Below are 13972 nucleotides of genomic sequence, written 5' to 3'. Positions count from 1 at the left end.
AAGCGGCTCATGTTACCAGCCCTGCCCAGTGGGGGGCTCTGTCGAGCCCAGGAACCTGGGGGGAACCTTCCCTTATGTGTTGCGGTGTGTTGCCACGGTTGCCCGGTTCATGTCTTGTTAGCAGACGTCGAATCGTTGGACCTGTTCCCAATGGACTTATCTGGTAAGTATTTCACTGTTCGCTGCCTGTGTTGTTCAGTGAGAGCACGTAGGCGCGGATAACGCTGTTGTACGTTATCGTTAACTTGCTCCCAGATGGTGAAACAACTTCATTATGCAAATAATGAGCAAGTAGCCTGACGTTAGCAGGCTAAGCTAACCGGTATAATTCAACGTAGAGCTCGATAGCCTGTCCTGTCGCTAACCCAGCTAGCGGTAAGGCCTGTGTTGGTTGGAGCTAACACATTAGGCTATGTCCTGTCATATGTTTTGAACTGAGCAATGTCCATCACCGACACTCAGTTTGCGATCCGACCGAGTGAAGGGACCAGCGGCTTCACTTAGCCGGTGACTAGCCAGTCGGCTGGTTAGTCTTTCAAGGTCTTGTTCGTATCCTAGCTAGCCAGCTAACGCGTTAATTAAGGAAATGGCAACCCCCCCCCAAGGCCTCGGAATCGTACTATAGCTAACGTAGCTAACGTTTGCTTAGCTTGGGAATACTGCGATTGTAATGCAGGAGACGCTTGTTGTTTTGGGCATGTATAACTTTATTTCTGTAATCTCCACGGTGTATATTATGATCTGCAACGTTATCCAGCTAGTGCAGTAGTAGCTAGCTATGGATTATGCTCCTGACATGTCATGGTGAAGTGATGACCAGTTTGACAAGGAACTGTTTTGTATCCGACGACCTAGAGAGCGTAGCAACTAGACATGTTTTGATGACTGCTTGATACAATTAACAACTTTATCTTAACTCGTGTCAACCGTAACCATAGTTGTTCTAGCTAAATATCCTGATACATAGTTGATGTTCCTTGTCACTTTTCACTGCGTGACCCGCAGTTCTTTGAATTAGAGTCTGATTGAACAGTTTCAATAACTGCCTCCTCTTAAGCCGGACGGGCCCAAATTCTGCTTTAATTTCATTATTGTTTACTTCCTCTCCTTGTCATGTGTAGTATATTATTCTGAACTATGATCTGAGCATATCCACACAAAATTTCAAGGTGTTACCTGTCAAATGGCATCCTGCTTTTGCATCTGATCATCACATTTCTAATGTTTATAAGCAGTTAAGTTTGGTTCTGGTTTTTAGGCGGAAATTAGTCAAATAGGGCATCCAGAGAGGTTAAGACATAATGATGAAACTGGAAGTGAGAAACTATTCCACACCAATCTGTATTCCACATCTTCAATTTGTATGAAACGGAACCCAGCTTGACATCTAGAGATATGGTCTTGCAAAAGACCTCGCCATTAGTGAGTCGGTCAGCAAGAAAGATGTATCATCCCCTGTCTTTCTCCCTTATTCTCTAATTCTCTTCTTTCGAGCCACATCTGCTTTATTGTTAATATGCTGCCACGTCGAAGCTTACAGAGTGTCTCTTCTCTCCCCTGGTTGCACAGCATAAACGGTTAAAGTCTTTGCCACGCCGCTCCTGTCTAAGGGGAGGATGGCCCACCAACACACCTCACCACAGCTGTCCCAACGGACAGAGTTCCCGGAAACTGGTCCTGATCCCGACTCCGACCAGGACTCCGGAGTGGGAGAGGATGCTGGAGAGGATTCGGACGGTCCCAGTGGTGAGGGTGTTTCACGCCGGCCGGAGGGAGACAGAGATTCCACCATCTTTGTCGCTTTTCAAGGAAACATGGATGATGAGGACTTCCAGGAGAAGCTTGACAGCGTCCTGAATGGGATACCACACATGCTGGACTTGGGTTAGTATTAGCCTTCAGGAGGTGACAGACTGGTGGTAGATGGCCTTTTATAACTGGTTAAATCAAGTGTCATGATAGCCAGGATGTCAGACATTGCCCCCCCCCCCCCCCTCCATATTATTATTTTCTCTGCTTCTGTCCTTTCTCCCTTATTCTCTAATCCTCTTCTTTCTTCTCTCCCTCCCTCCCCCCCTCTCTCTCTCTCCCTCTCTCCCCCCCCCCCTCTCTCTCTCTCCCCCCCCCCCAGACTCAGAGAGGCTGCAGCCGCAGCACGTGGAGCCATGGAACAGCGTGCGCGTCACCTTTAACATTCCCCGGGATGCGGCCGAGCGACTCCGACTGCTGGCCCAGAACAACCAGCAGCAGCTCAGAGACCTGGGGATCCTCTCTGTGCAGATCGAAGGTATAGACTCCACATCCCCTCTCTGTGCAGATCGAAGGTATAGACTCCACATCCCCTCTCTGTGCAGATAGAAGGTATAGACTCCACATCCCCTCTCTGTGCAGATCGAAGGTATAGACTCCACATCCCCTCTCTGTGCAGATCGAAGGTATAGACTCCACATCCCTCTCTGTGCAGATCGAAGGTATAGACACCGCAAATAATTATAATAATGGCAAATAGTTACGGAACATTCACCACCTAGAGCGCCAGGTGTTCTATGCGGTATTTATCTAGCAACAATACTTTGATAGGGCTACAACATGAAGCATTATCATTTATGCATTTCTGGTGAATGAAGTCACCCGTGGCACTCTAGAATGTTGACAACTTGAGCGACTTCATTTCCCCTCGGCGCTGAAGGAGTTAACTCTCTTTTTTTCCTACTAATTGTGAAACCGTGGCGTTTGTTGTGTTCAGGCGAAGGCGCCATCAATGTCGCCATGGCGCAGAACAGAGGTCAGGAGGTCAGAGTGAACGGACCAATCGGAGCACCTGGTCAGATGAGGATGGACGTAGGCTTCCCAGGGCAACCAGGCCCAGGTACGACACTTGCATCCTCTGATAGACCAATGAATGGCTGAGTTGATCATTTTCACACCGCAAAAGTGGCCATCTTGGCTACTCCACGGACCGCGGTCGCCTACCTGTTCTAGTTACTCTATAACTCCTCGTGAACACATTTTTATGAATTCTTCTTCTTCTGAATCGAGCTGTATCTGCTGTGTCTAGTTTCATTGCGTCAGGATGTCGTTACGATGCATAGAAACAAACAAGCAAGCGTGAATATCTTCTAGGAGGCATGAGGATGAACAATCCGTCTATGGTCCCCCCTGGCCCCAGTATGGCAGCTCAGGCCATGGTCCCAGGCAGCAGCGGGCAGATGCACCCCAGAGCCCCCAGACCTCCCTCACAGACAGGTAGGAACACACTGCTCCCCTCGGCTCGGTGGAGCCGTTAACCATCGTAGCGGTGTCTTACCTATCCAAACCTTTCAGGTCTGTAAGAATTGTTGAGGCTTAGGGCCGAGGAATCTATTTGGAATTCAGTATCTGTAGATCCGCTTGGTTTTGTTCATTTCAGTTGTACTGGGGGGGGGGTGGTCAAGCTGGGGGGGGGTGGTCAAGCTGGTGAGATGATGCCTTGTCCTCTCTCCTCAGATACAATGGACCCGATGCTGTCGGGTCTGTCGGTTCAGGTTCAGCAGCAGCAGCAGCAGCTTCAGCACCCCCAGGCCGGTCCACATGGCCCGGGCCCCCTGCCCCCCCAGGCTGCCCACCACATGCAGGCCCTGCAGGCTGGGAGACAGCTCAACCCGGCCGCCCTGCAGCAGCTCCAGCAGCAGCAGCTCCAGCAGCAGCAGCACCAACAACAACAACAGGCCCAGCAACAGGCCCAGCAACAGGCCCAGCTCTCCCAGCAGCTGGGCCCCAGACTCCCAGCAGCTGGGCCCTTCAACCCCTCCGGCCCCATGCCCGTTCCCTCCGGTTGGAACCAGCTGCCCTCGGGGGTCCTACAACCCCCGCCTGCCCAGCCCGGTGGCCCGGCCTGGAGGAAGGCTCCACCTCAGGCCCAGATGGGCCCACGGCCCCCCTCCCTAGCCACGGTCCAGACCCCAAGCCACCCTCCTCCCCCCTACCCGTTTGGTAGCCAGCAGGCTGGGCAGGTGTTCAACGCCATGGGGCAGGGGCAGTTACAACAGCAGCAGCCAGGGGTGGGGCAGTTTGCAGCCCCACAGCCTAAAGGCCTCCAGGGAGGGCCAGGCGTGGTGGCAGGACCCCCCAGACCGCCTCCGCCTCTCCCTCCCTCGTCTGGGCCGCAGGGCAACCTCACGGCCAAGTCCCCTGGTTCCTCCCCGTCCCCGTTTCAGCAGGGCTCACCTGGGACCCCTCCGATGATGGGTCAGGGTCAGGCCCAGCTAGGCCCGCGACCTACGACCCCACAGGGTTTCCCCCAAGGGGTGGGCTCCCCTGGCAGAGCAGTCCTGGGACAGCAGGGTAGCATGCAGCAGGGGTTCATGGGAATGTCCCAGCACGGGCAGCCTGTACCTCAGGTTCATCAGGGCGGAATGGGCGGTACGCACTTTTATCTGTTTTCTTTCTACTTCTTTTTTTTAAAATATATTTTTATGCCATTTCTGCTTTATTGGGATAGAGACAGTAGAGATTGACAGGAAGGATGGGTGAGAGAGAGGAGGGATGCAAGATATGTCGAGGGTCGGAATCGAACCAAGAACCTTGCGATGATTAGTGAGGGCCCCCTATAATCTATTTTCAACAAATTGATACAACACCATGTAAGCAAATATATAACGTGGTCGATGAGTCTTCATTTGATCAGTGAAGACACTTGACACATGCCAATGAAAAAAGAGGTTCATTTTGTTTGTTTGTCTTTGCTTGTGGCGTTTAGCTGGTGTTGCTGCTATGAAAATTGCTTGTGAATTAACCAGCCCTTTTTATAGTGTATGGTATTAGACTTAGTGTTACCATGAGTTCCTCTTAAACTACAGTGATGCTCTGAGACTCATAAATGTATTTGTACCTGAAACTAGCTGTGTGTGTGTGTGTGTGTGTGTGTGTGTGTGTGTGTGTGTGTGTGTGTGTGTGTGTGTGTGTGTGTGTGTGTGTGTGTGTGTGTGTGTGTGTGTGTGTGTGTGTGTGTGTGTTGCGAGCAAATGGGGCGGATGCACATCATTCTTGGAATAGCACCAAAATAGTAGGCCTGTTTAGACCCCTCTCTGGTAGGTTTTGGTAAATATAGGTAAATATGAGAGATTTTATGAATGTATTTAGTTGTTTTTTGGTATGTCTGATCGCAGGTATGCCCAAGCGTCTGCCCATGGGCTTCCCTAACGTCCCAGGAAACCAGACGTTTGTCCCGGGTCAGGTGACCGCTAGTGCCCCAGGTACACCTGGTGGAGGAGCCAATCAGCAGCTCCAGAGCAGCCAGGCCATGACGCACACAGGTACACAACACCTGAGACTTAGGAGTGACTATACTAACTTTTTTCTTCTTCAGAACAGAATTTAATCAATGTTTTTGTGCCACAGTTGTGTGTTTGTGTGTAGCTCTGATTAATTTTCTCAACATGTTATTCTATAACGAGCCACCAGTTCATCTTATTGTGCAATTTAACTAATTCCAGGAGCTCAGTCCCTGGCCTCAACCCCCAACACCATGCAGGGTCCCCCTCACACCCAGCCCAACGTAATGGGCCTCCACAGTGGCATGCCAGGCCAGCCCATAGGCACCACCGCTGGGCCAATTATAGGCCAGCCCCAGCCCGGCCTCCAGACTCAGATGATGGGCCTACAGCACCAGCCCCAGCCTGTGGCCTCCTCCCCCAGCCAGATGGTCCAGGGTGGGGGGCAGACTGTCCTCTCCAGGCCCCTCAACCCCGGGCAGAGAGGAGGGATGACCCCACCCAAGCAGATGATGCCCCAGCAGGCCCAGGGGGTGATGCATGGGCAGGGTCAGATGGTTGGAGGTCAGGGGCACCAAGCAATGCTCCTGCAGCAACAGCAGCAGCAGCAACAACAGCAGCAGCAGCAACAACAACAGCAACAACAACAGCAGCAGCAACAACAACAACAACAACAGAACTCTATGATGGAACAGATGGTAGCCAATCAGATGCAGGGGAACAAACAGGCATTTGGGGGTAAGGTTCAAGCCGGGGTCATGCCGGGGCAGATGATGCGCGGTCCCTCTCCGAACGTGCAGGGTAACCTGGCTCAGTTCCAGGGGCAGGTAGGGCAACAGCAGATGACTCCTCAGCAGCATCAGCAGCAGCAGCAGCAAATGGCTCAACTGCAACAGCAACAGTTACAGCAGCAGCATCAGCTACAACAACAACAACTACAGCAACAACAACATCAACAGATGAGCCAGCAGCAGCCCCAACAGGTTCCCATCAGCGGTAACCCCAACCAAGCTATGGGCATGCATGGACAGCAGATGAGGCTCCCCAGCGGACACCCTCTGGTTCAGCAGCAGTTACAGCTGCAGCAGCAGAAACAACAACAGGCGATGCTACAACAGCAGCAGCAGCAGCAGCAACAACAGGTAGCTCAGCAACACCCCCATCCTCTAGGGGACCCCAGTGGCGGTACAGGCGACATGGGGGTCCAACAGATGCTCCCTGACATGCAGGCCCAACAGCAGCAGCAGGGCATGATGGGAGGTCCCCAGCACATGCAGGTGGGCAACGGGCACTTCCCAGGTCATGGCATGAACTTTAACCCCCAGTTTGCGGGTCAGATGCCCATGGGGGGGCCGTGTGGGCAGGCTGGGGGGTTCCCAGTGAACAAGGATGTGACATTGACCAGTCCGTTATTGGTTAACCTACTCCAGAGCGACATCTCGGCCAGCCAGTTTGGGCCAGGGGGGAAGCAAGGGCCCGGGGGACCTAACCAGGCCAAACCCAAGAAGAAGAAACCACCACGGAAGAAGAAGCCCAAAGTCGGGGAGGGACAGCAGCCGGCAGAGGGGCTCGGGTAAGGGTTGTGTTTCCTCTGTGCGTCATTGTAGTAACATCGAAATGTCTTATTGTCTTTACGGTGGTTCACAAATGTTGTGTTTTTCTTCCGTACCCCAGAGGTCTGGATGCGGCTGCTGGCTTGGAGGACTCGGAGCTGCCAGGGCTGAGTGGGGAGCAAGGCGTGGGGATGGACACACCTGGCCCCAAACTCTCTGATTTCACCAACAGGCCTTCAGGTAATGCCTCTGGCTCCTCAGGCCCTGTATATTCATGCGTTTAGCGTCTGTAATTGCGACTGTGTGTGGCAGTGCCTTAGCTCTTTGTTTTTCCCGTCTTAGGATTCCCTGGCCAGCCTGGAGATCAGAGAGTCCTGCAGCAAGTGCCCATGCAGTTCATTCAACAGCAGCAGCATCAACAACAACAACAACAACAACAGCTGCAGCACATGCAACAACAGCAAATGCAACAGCAGCAAATACAGCAGCAGCAGCAAATGCAACAACAGCAGATACAACAACAACAACAAATGCAACAGCAGCAAATGCAGCAGCTGCAGATGCAGGGACTCCAGGTTCCCCCAGGGCAGCAGGGAGTGACAGGGCCTCAAGGTCAACCCCAAGGCCAGCCTCAAATGCATCCCCACCAGCTGCAGCAACAACAACAACAACAACAACAACCGCAGCCGCCACTGCCACACCTTCAACAACAGCAACAGCAGGTACCGCCTGTTGCCAGGCGCTGCTCTTAAGGCAGTTAACCTCAATAACATTTGACTAATCCGTTTCATTATGGAAAAATGAAATCCGACGATGTTCTGTTTTAACAGCAGATGATGATGATGCTGAAGATGCAGCAGGAGCAGGCTAAGAACCGAATGCCCATCCCCCCAGGCGGGCAGCACCCTCCCAGGGGCATGGTGAACCCCGCGGAGGCCCAGAGGCTCCCAGTCTCCCAGCAGGGCAACATGCCTGTGATGATCAACCTGCAAGGCCATGGAGGCGTGCCACCTTCCCCTGACAAACCCAGAGGGATGCCTCTCATGGTCAACCCCCAGGTTGGAGCTACTGGCTACATTTATTATCTGTTGGGTTAAGAGACAGTTTTGCAACCCGTTATTCATTATATTCCTTGACAACAACAAAAATATGTTGAATGTACTCGTGTTGTCTCATGATCTTTGGGTATTTATAATGTACCATCTCTCTGTCTCTTCCTATTCAGCTGGCTGGGAGCGCCAGGAGAATGTCCCACCCCGAGGCAGGGCAGGGGCCCCAGGGCACGGTGGCTGAGGAGGCCTCCGGAGTGGGCCACACCATGCAGGACAGACCTGGGGGTCCAGATATGGGCATGCAGCCAGGGAACGGGGCCCAGCAGATGGTGGTGAACCAGGGCCCCAACACTCACATGATGAAGCAGGGCCATGGCCCCTCACCCATGCCCCAGCACTCTGGAGCCAGTCCCCAGCAGCAGCTCCCCCCACAGCCCCAGCAGGGTGGCCCCATGCCAGGCCTCCACTTCCCCAACGTCCCCACCACCTCCCAGAGCTCCAGGCCCAAAACCCCTAACCGGGCCAGCCCCAGGCCCTACCACCACCCCCTCACCCCCACCAACCGTCCGCCCAGCACTGAGCCCTCAGAGATCAACCTCTCCCCTGAGAGGCTCAACGCCTCCATCGCGGGCCTGTTCCCCCCCAAGATCAACATCCCTCTGCCCCCCAGGCAGCCCAACCAGAGCCGGGGGTTTGACCAGCAGGGGCTGAACCCGACCACTCTGAAAGCCATAGGGCAGGCCCCTCCTAGCTTAACTCTTCCCGGTGGTAACAACAACGGAGGCAGTGGTGCTAACAATGCTAACAACGCTAACAACGGCCAGCAGTCCTTCCCCACGGGTGGTGTAGCGGCAAACGCAGGCGGGAAACAGGACAAGCAGTCTGGGGGTGGGCAAGCCAAGAGGGCTAGTCCCAGCAACAGCCGGAGATCCAGTCCGGCCTCCAGCCGCAAAGCTACCACCCCGAGTCCGGGGAGGCAGAAGGGGGCAAAGATCGCTCTCACCTCCCCTCATCACCAGCAGCAGATGGTCAACCCACAGGGACAGACCATGATGCTGAGCTCCACCCCTGTGCCCCCTAGCCCGGTGTCTATGCCCCCAGCGATGGGGGTGGGCCTTGATGCCCAGCAGATCCAGAATCCCTTCCAGGGGATGCAGGGTAACCCAGCTGAAGTGGCCTGGGAAGGGCAGGGGATGGTGGGCGTGGACCAGCGGCAGGTGCCCCAGCCCCAGCCTCTAAGGGAGCTATCTGCACCCCGGATGGCTAGCCCTCGCATTCCTGCCCCTCAGGAGGCTAAAGCTGGGCTGGAGCAGGCAGGGTCAGTAGAGAGACAGCGCACACAGACAGATCCTCAGCAGGAGTCAATGTCAGAGGCTTTACCTCCTCTCAAGGACGCTCCAACCTCTCTCAACCAACTGCTGGATCACTCGGGCACCGCCGGCGTGCCTCCGAGGCCCACTCAGAGTGCTCCTGCTGGGGATGCTGTAGGCAAGGAGAGCCCTAAACCTCCTGTGAACCCAGAGAGCCAGCTGAGCCTCCCCAGCGCTGCTCAGAGCTCAGATGTGGGAGCTCCTGTGGTCGCCACTGCTGCTGTGACTGAACCAGAGCACAAACCCAAGCCCACTTCAACCCCCAGCCCCAAACTCTCAAACCTCGCTGGCAGTCCTAATTTACAGCCGAATGCAAGCCCCAATCTTAACCCCAACACAAGCCCCAGCCTAAACCCCAACGCTAGCCTGAATCTTAACCTTAACCCTAACACCGGCCCCAGTATCAACCCTGGTGCCAAACCGAACCTAAACCCAAACCCTACCCCCAGCCCCGCCCCTATCCTTAACCCCACCTCGAGTCCCAATGTCAGCCTCAGCATTGGCCCCAACCAAGCCACCATCAGTCAGAGCGGTCCCAAGTCCAACATCAGCCCCAATGCAGTCCCTAATCCCAACCCTACCACTAGTCCTAAACCTAACCCCAACCCTAGCCCCAAACCCCTGGCCAGCATCCCCACGGTTCTACAGATACCTGCATCGTCCACCTCCCCCAACCAGATAACCGTGTTTGTCACCTCCAACCCCATCAGCTCCACCTCCTCTTCCACCCCCCAAGCACCCGCGACCATCGTGTCCACCATGGTGGCCCTCCCCAATAAAAGCATCAGGCCCCAGGACGTGAGGCAGCAGACCCCCACCTCCCGCCCACCCCAGTTCATCACCACCCCTGTCTTCATCAACCCCATCTTCCAGGTCCCGGCTGCGTCTGTGGTGCCCAACACCACTGTCGTGTCCCAGCCGGTGATGGTCGGGCCCATCCAGGTGTCCACCACTAACCTCCAACCCACCTCGGCTCCAGCCCCAGCCTCCACCCAGCCCACTGGGGTCAGCGTGGCCAGCACTCAACCTGTCCGAACAGTTGTCGGGCAGGTCCAGATAGCCACTAGCCGGTCGTCCCCAGCCCCAGCCCCAGTTGCCACCCTCCCTCCGCCCCAACAGCAAGGTCCCGGTGCTCCCAAAACGGAAACCCTGTGTGAAGTGCCCCCTGCTCAGAAATCCAGCCCCACTATCGGGCAGCCTTCACCGCGTCCCAGCCCCTCTCCCTCAGCCTCATCCCCCTTCCAGCAGCCCTTGGCGTCCCCTCCTCCCTGCTCCAGCCCCGGAGCCCCACCCGCCACTCGAAAGAGCCCGCTGTCCCCGACCTCTGCTGTCCAGGCCAAGAGCAAGCCTGCCCAGGCTAGTGCTCCTGTGACCAGTCCACCAGACCCCCAGCAGAGCCCAGAAGAACGCCCTGCTGTGCTTCAGGAGGGGACTGCCCAGGCAGGGCCTGCTGCTGGGGCTGTGCCCCCTCAGGCCTCCCCTCCTGCTCCTCCTGCCCCTGTCACCCAGACAGAGGCTCCAGTCTCTGTATCCCAGACCACTGCTGCTGCTCCAAAAGTCACCACTCCACCTCCAGTCCCGGCCCCCTGCCCACCCCCTGTTCAAGCTGCTGCCCCACCCCCTACTCAAGCTGCTCACCAGGCTCCTGCACCGGCCTCTACTCCCACCCCTACCCCTGTTTCAACCCCAGCCCCTGCCCCTAACCATACCGCCTCCCCTCCTCCTGCCACCCCTCTCCCTCCCCCGGCCCCAGTCCAAAGTCCGTCCCCTTCTACCACTCATGTTGCTGCCGTCCCTGGACCCCCCAATCCTCCCGAGGTCTCCCCAGCCATGTCCTCCCCAGCAGCCCCTAACCCTACAGGGACACAGCCCGACCAGCCTGCCCCCTCAGCAATGGAGCCTCCCAGCCAGCCGGCCCCACCTGAGTCCTCAGCACCTGCGGAGAACACTCAAACCACCCCAGGTACACATCAATACATAAATGAATCATCACTTTGCAACCCTGGGAACATAGTTGAGCAAGTCTGAATAGTGGAGCAAGTTGTCACCTGGATGGCCAGGTGGATTTGGGGCATCTGCTGCAGAGTAGCCACGTGTCTCCCATGTTTGACGTATGACTGATTCTAACCTCTGTCGTTCCCCCTAGTGCCAGTCCAACCTGAACCTCCACGGCCAGAGGAGCCTGCTGCCAGTGAGAAGACTGGTGAGCATTGTGATACTTCTCCTTGTCACAATGGTGGAGGTAGCTTCACCATGGCTCTCTCAATGGAGAAAATGGATCATTCACGTGATGGGATATCACTAGGATACATTCTACATTACATCACCTGTAAACCAAACCTAGATGGTATGACTGACTGTTTTGTGTTTCTTTTCCTCTCCAGCAGAAGAGGTGTCCACTGTAACCGAGCAGGGGTAAGATTCTTACAACGTATTTACTAATGAAATGAAACTGTTGATTATGTTATAACAATATGTTATAACAAACGTATTAAAACTCATGTCTCTTGTGCCACAGGGGTGAATGGGGGGGGATTTCATTCATCTTTGGTTCAGTTTATTAGTGTTCTTTCTTAATCTTTTATTGGTGTCTGAAGTTATGTTGGCCTGGTGTTAAGTTGACCTGGTGTTAAGTTGGCCTAGTCTTAAGTGCCATGTTGCTGAAGAGGAATTGCTCAGGCATTTCCACCTCTGCTGAAACTCAGGGAGTATTATTTGGTTGGCCAGGGGGGTACATGGCCGAAACCTATGAGCCTCGTGGGCGCTGGCACTGAGTACTGGGTATGTATGCTTAGCATGCGAAATAATAACCTGTACGAAGCGTAATGCATGTCAAACAAACGTCACCACTCCTTTTAGAACTGTGTAACGACAGAAGAAGAAGTAGGCCATGTCTGAATGAGTTATTTTCCGGGGATTGCTGTCACCGCTAACATTGTGTTGGGGGACTAAAACCAATGTTTGTTCAGCGTAACAGTTTAGTTTACCGCTGTTTTTCCACTTCTATCACAGATGGGCAAAGAAAAGAAAGACGCCCGTCAACTTAGTCCCAAGGTATGTATTTACGTGTGTGCGCGCGGCCCGGACACAAGCAGTGACCGAGCTCACCCTTTTATTTTACCGGATTCATACGGGATGAAGACGGCCTGTATCTGTGGTAGACGAGGAAAAACAGCCTGCTCCGAAGCGGTATTCCAATTTTCACTGAGTACAGAGTTACTCCTCCTTTTGGTATTGTTAATATCCTCTCCTTTTAATGTTCTCTCTCCCTCCCCCTGTTCTGCCTGTCTTCCTGTGTGTCGCTATCAGGGGCGCCGTGGAGAAGCCGAAGGGTCCTAGCAGACGGAGCTCCCGGGCTGATAAGGAGGTGGAGGAGGAGCCGGTATCGGAGACAGGCCAGAGGAAACGGCCGGCCAGGCCTGGAGCCGGTATTGCTGCAAAAGGTAAACACTCTAACACACAAGTACTACCACACATAGTAGTATAATAATGATTGCTGCTACATACACATGACATTGTATTACTGTAGTTATTATTACAGTCATTACTGCTGCTACTGACACTACACCCTTATGCACTACTACTGTCACTGGTTTATTATTACTAGATCATATTGTACTGCTTATCTGTTGATTGTTGTTGATGGAGGAACAAGATTGCATAGCGCTTCACTGTCATTTACGGCTGTATGCGACGCACGTGGCAAATAAAATCTGATTTGATTTGAGTAGTAGCCTAATATAAACGTTAACACTCGACACTACAAAAATTGGCTCCACACGCTCGCTGGAACGTCACTTTTTACTGAAGTGAAAAGTCAAGTACACAAACGACACCTTTTTAGTTTGGAGGACGCTTTGAATGAGAGACTAGGCGGCAAACTCATGAGCTTTAACGTCCTATCTAATACCTATCCATCGATCGCGGGGGGTGTTAATAGATTGATGATGATGATGTATTAGATGTATATAGCACTTATGAATCGATCCCTCTTTCTCTCTTCCTCACAGAAACGGGTGCCAGTCCTACCCAGGCCAAGCGAAGGAAGTCTAAATAACCACAGTGGTGAAAACCCGTGAACTGTAAATGTCTTTTTTTTTCTGTTTTGATGAGCCGTTTCTCCTGGATTATGAATTCGCAACGGAGAAAGTAACCATGTACAGATAATTGTGTTAAAATAATTATGGTTTTGATGTTTGTCCCCCCGCTATCATGTGAGATTGTAGTTAGGATGCGTGAACGTGTGTGAATGTGTTGTGTTTTGTTTTTTAAAAATGCTGGATTAATCACCTGAAGAGGAGACTGACAATAAAACTCAATTGTATAGTTATGTTGTAAAATGGAATTAAATTTTCTACTACTTTCTGTCCTGTGATATGGTTTCATGTGTTATACTTCCATCATTGTTATTGTCATATCTGGATAGACTGCAGTCATCGACACCCAAACGTACGGTATCCACACTTTTCAGTTTCATTGGGGATAGAATCTGTTGAATGCTCTCAACATTGCAGTTACTGCACCTGAAGGCAGTCCTGTAAAGAGAGGACCCAATCTTTACTTCACATTTCTTCTACCTGGTGTGATTATCAGGACAGGTAAATGCTTTGTGGTAATAACCATTTCTACTACATCGTATGTTATTTTAAAGACATGTCAAAGTCGAGGGGGGGGGAACACTGCGTGATTTTGCCGTTATCTTCTGATAGTATCAGTATGTCGGTTAGGGAGGCACCATGTAAAAC

At 53.2% G+C, this 13972-nt stretch overlaps 1 protein-coding gene across 3 annotated transcripts; it reads left to right on the top strand.

Moving 5' to 3' along the window:
* Nucleotides 1-83: 83 nt before the first annotated feature.
* ncoa6 (nuclear receptor coactivator 6) lies at nucleotides 84-13602 on the top strand. Of its 3 annotated transcripts, XM_083674923.1 has the most exons (18): nucleotides 84-163; nucleotides 1570-1884; nucleotides 2132-2287; nucleotides 2747-2869; nucleotides 3124-3246; nucleotides 3487-4401; nucleotides 5148-5294; nucleotides 5475-6529; nucleotides 6683-6825; nucleotides 6927-7045; nucleotides 7148-7527; nucleotides 7636-7863; nucleotides 8031-11190; nucleotides 11374-11430; nucleotides 11612-11642; nucleotides 12240-12281; nucleotides 12537-12670; nucleotides 13238-13602. In XM_083674923.1, the coding sequence occupies exons 2-18, from the start codon at nucleotides 1617-1619 to the stop codon at nucleotides 13282-13284; spliced, it is 7128 nt and encodes a 2375-aa protein (XP_083531049.1). In that variant the 5' UTR covers nucleotides 84-163; nucleotides 1570-1616; the 3' UTR covers nucleotides 13285-13602. The 3 variants fall into 3 exon arrangements, with proteins under 3 accessions (XP_083531049.1, XP_083531048.1, XP_083531047.1); XM_083674922.1 differs by having other exon boundaries at nucleotides 5475-6825; nucleotides 11615-11642; XM_083674921.1 differs by having other exon boundaries at nucleotides 5475-6825.
* The last annotated feature ends 370 nt before the right edge of the window (nucleotides 13603-13972 follow it).

The sequence above is a fragment of the Argentina silus genome (genome assembly GCF_951799395.1).
Source record: "Argentina silus genome assembly, chromosome: 8".
Taxonomy (NCBI): domain Eukaryota; kingdom Metazoa; phylum Chordata; class Actinopteri; order Argentiniformes; family Argentinidae; genus Argentina; species Argentina silus.
Note: the sequence above shows the minus strand (reverse complement) of the source record. Positions and strands in the feature narration are given on the sequence as shown.

What these genes read in the sequence shown, in the direction of transcription:
- ncoa6 (XM_083674921.1), top strand. Translation starts at nt 1,617, where the DNA reads ATGGCCCACCAACACACCTCACCACAGCTGTCCCAACGGACAGAGTTC. An exon ending in CCTCTCTGTGCAGATCGAAG is followed by an intron (nt 2,288 to 2,746) that starts GTATAGACTCCA and finishes TGTTGTGTTCAG; the next exon opens with GCGAAGGCGCCATCAATGTC. An exon ending in CAGCCGGCAGAGGGGCTCGG is followed by an intron (nt 6,826 to 6,926) that starts GTAAGGGTTGTG and finishes TCCGTACCCCAG; the next exon opens with AGGTCTGGATGCGGCTGCTG.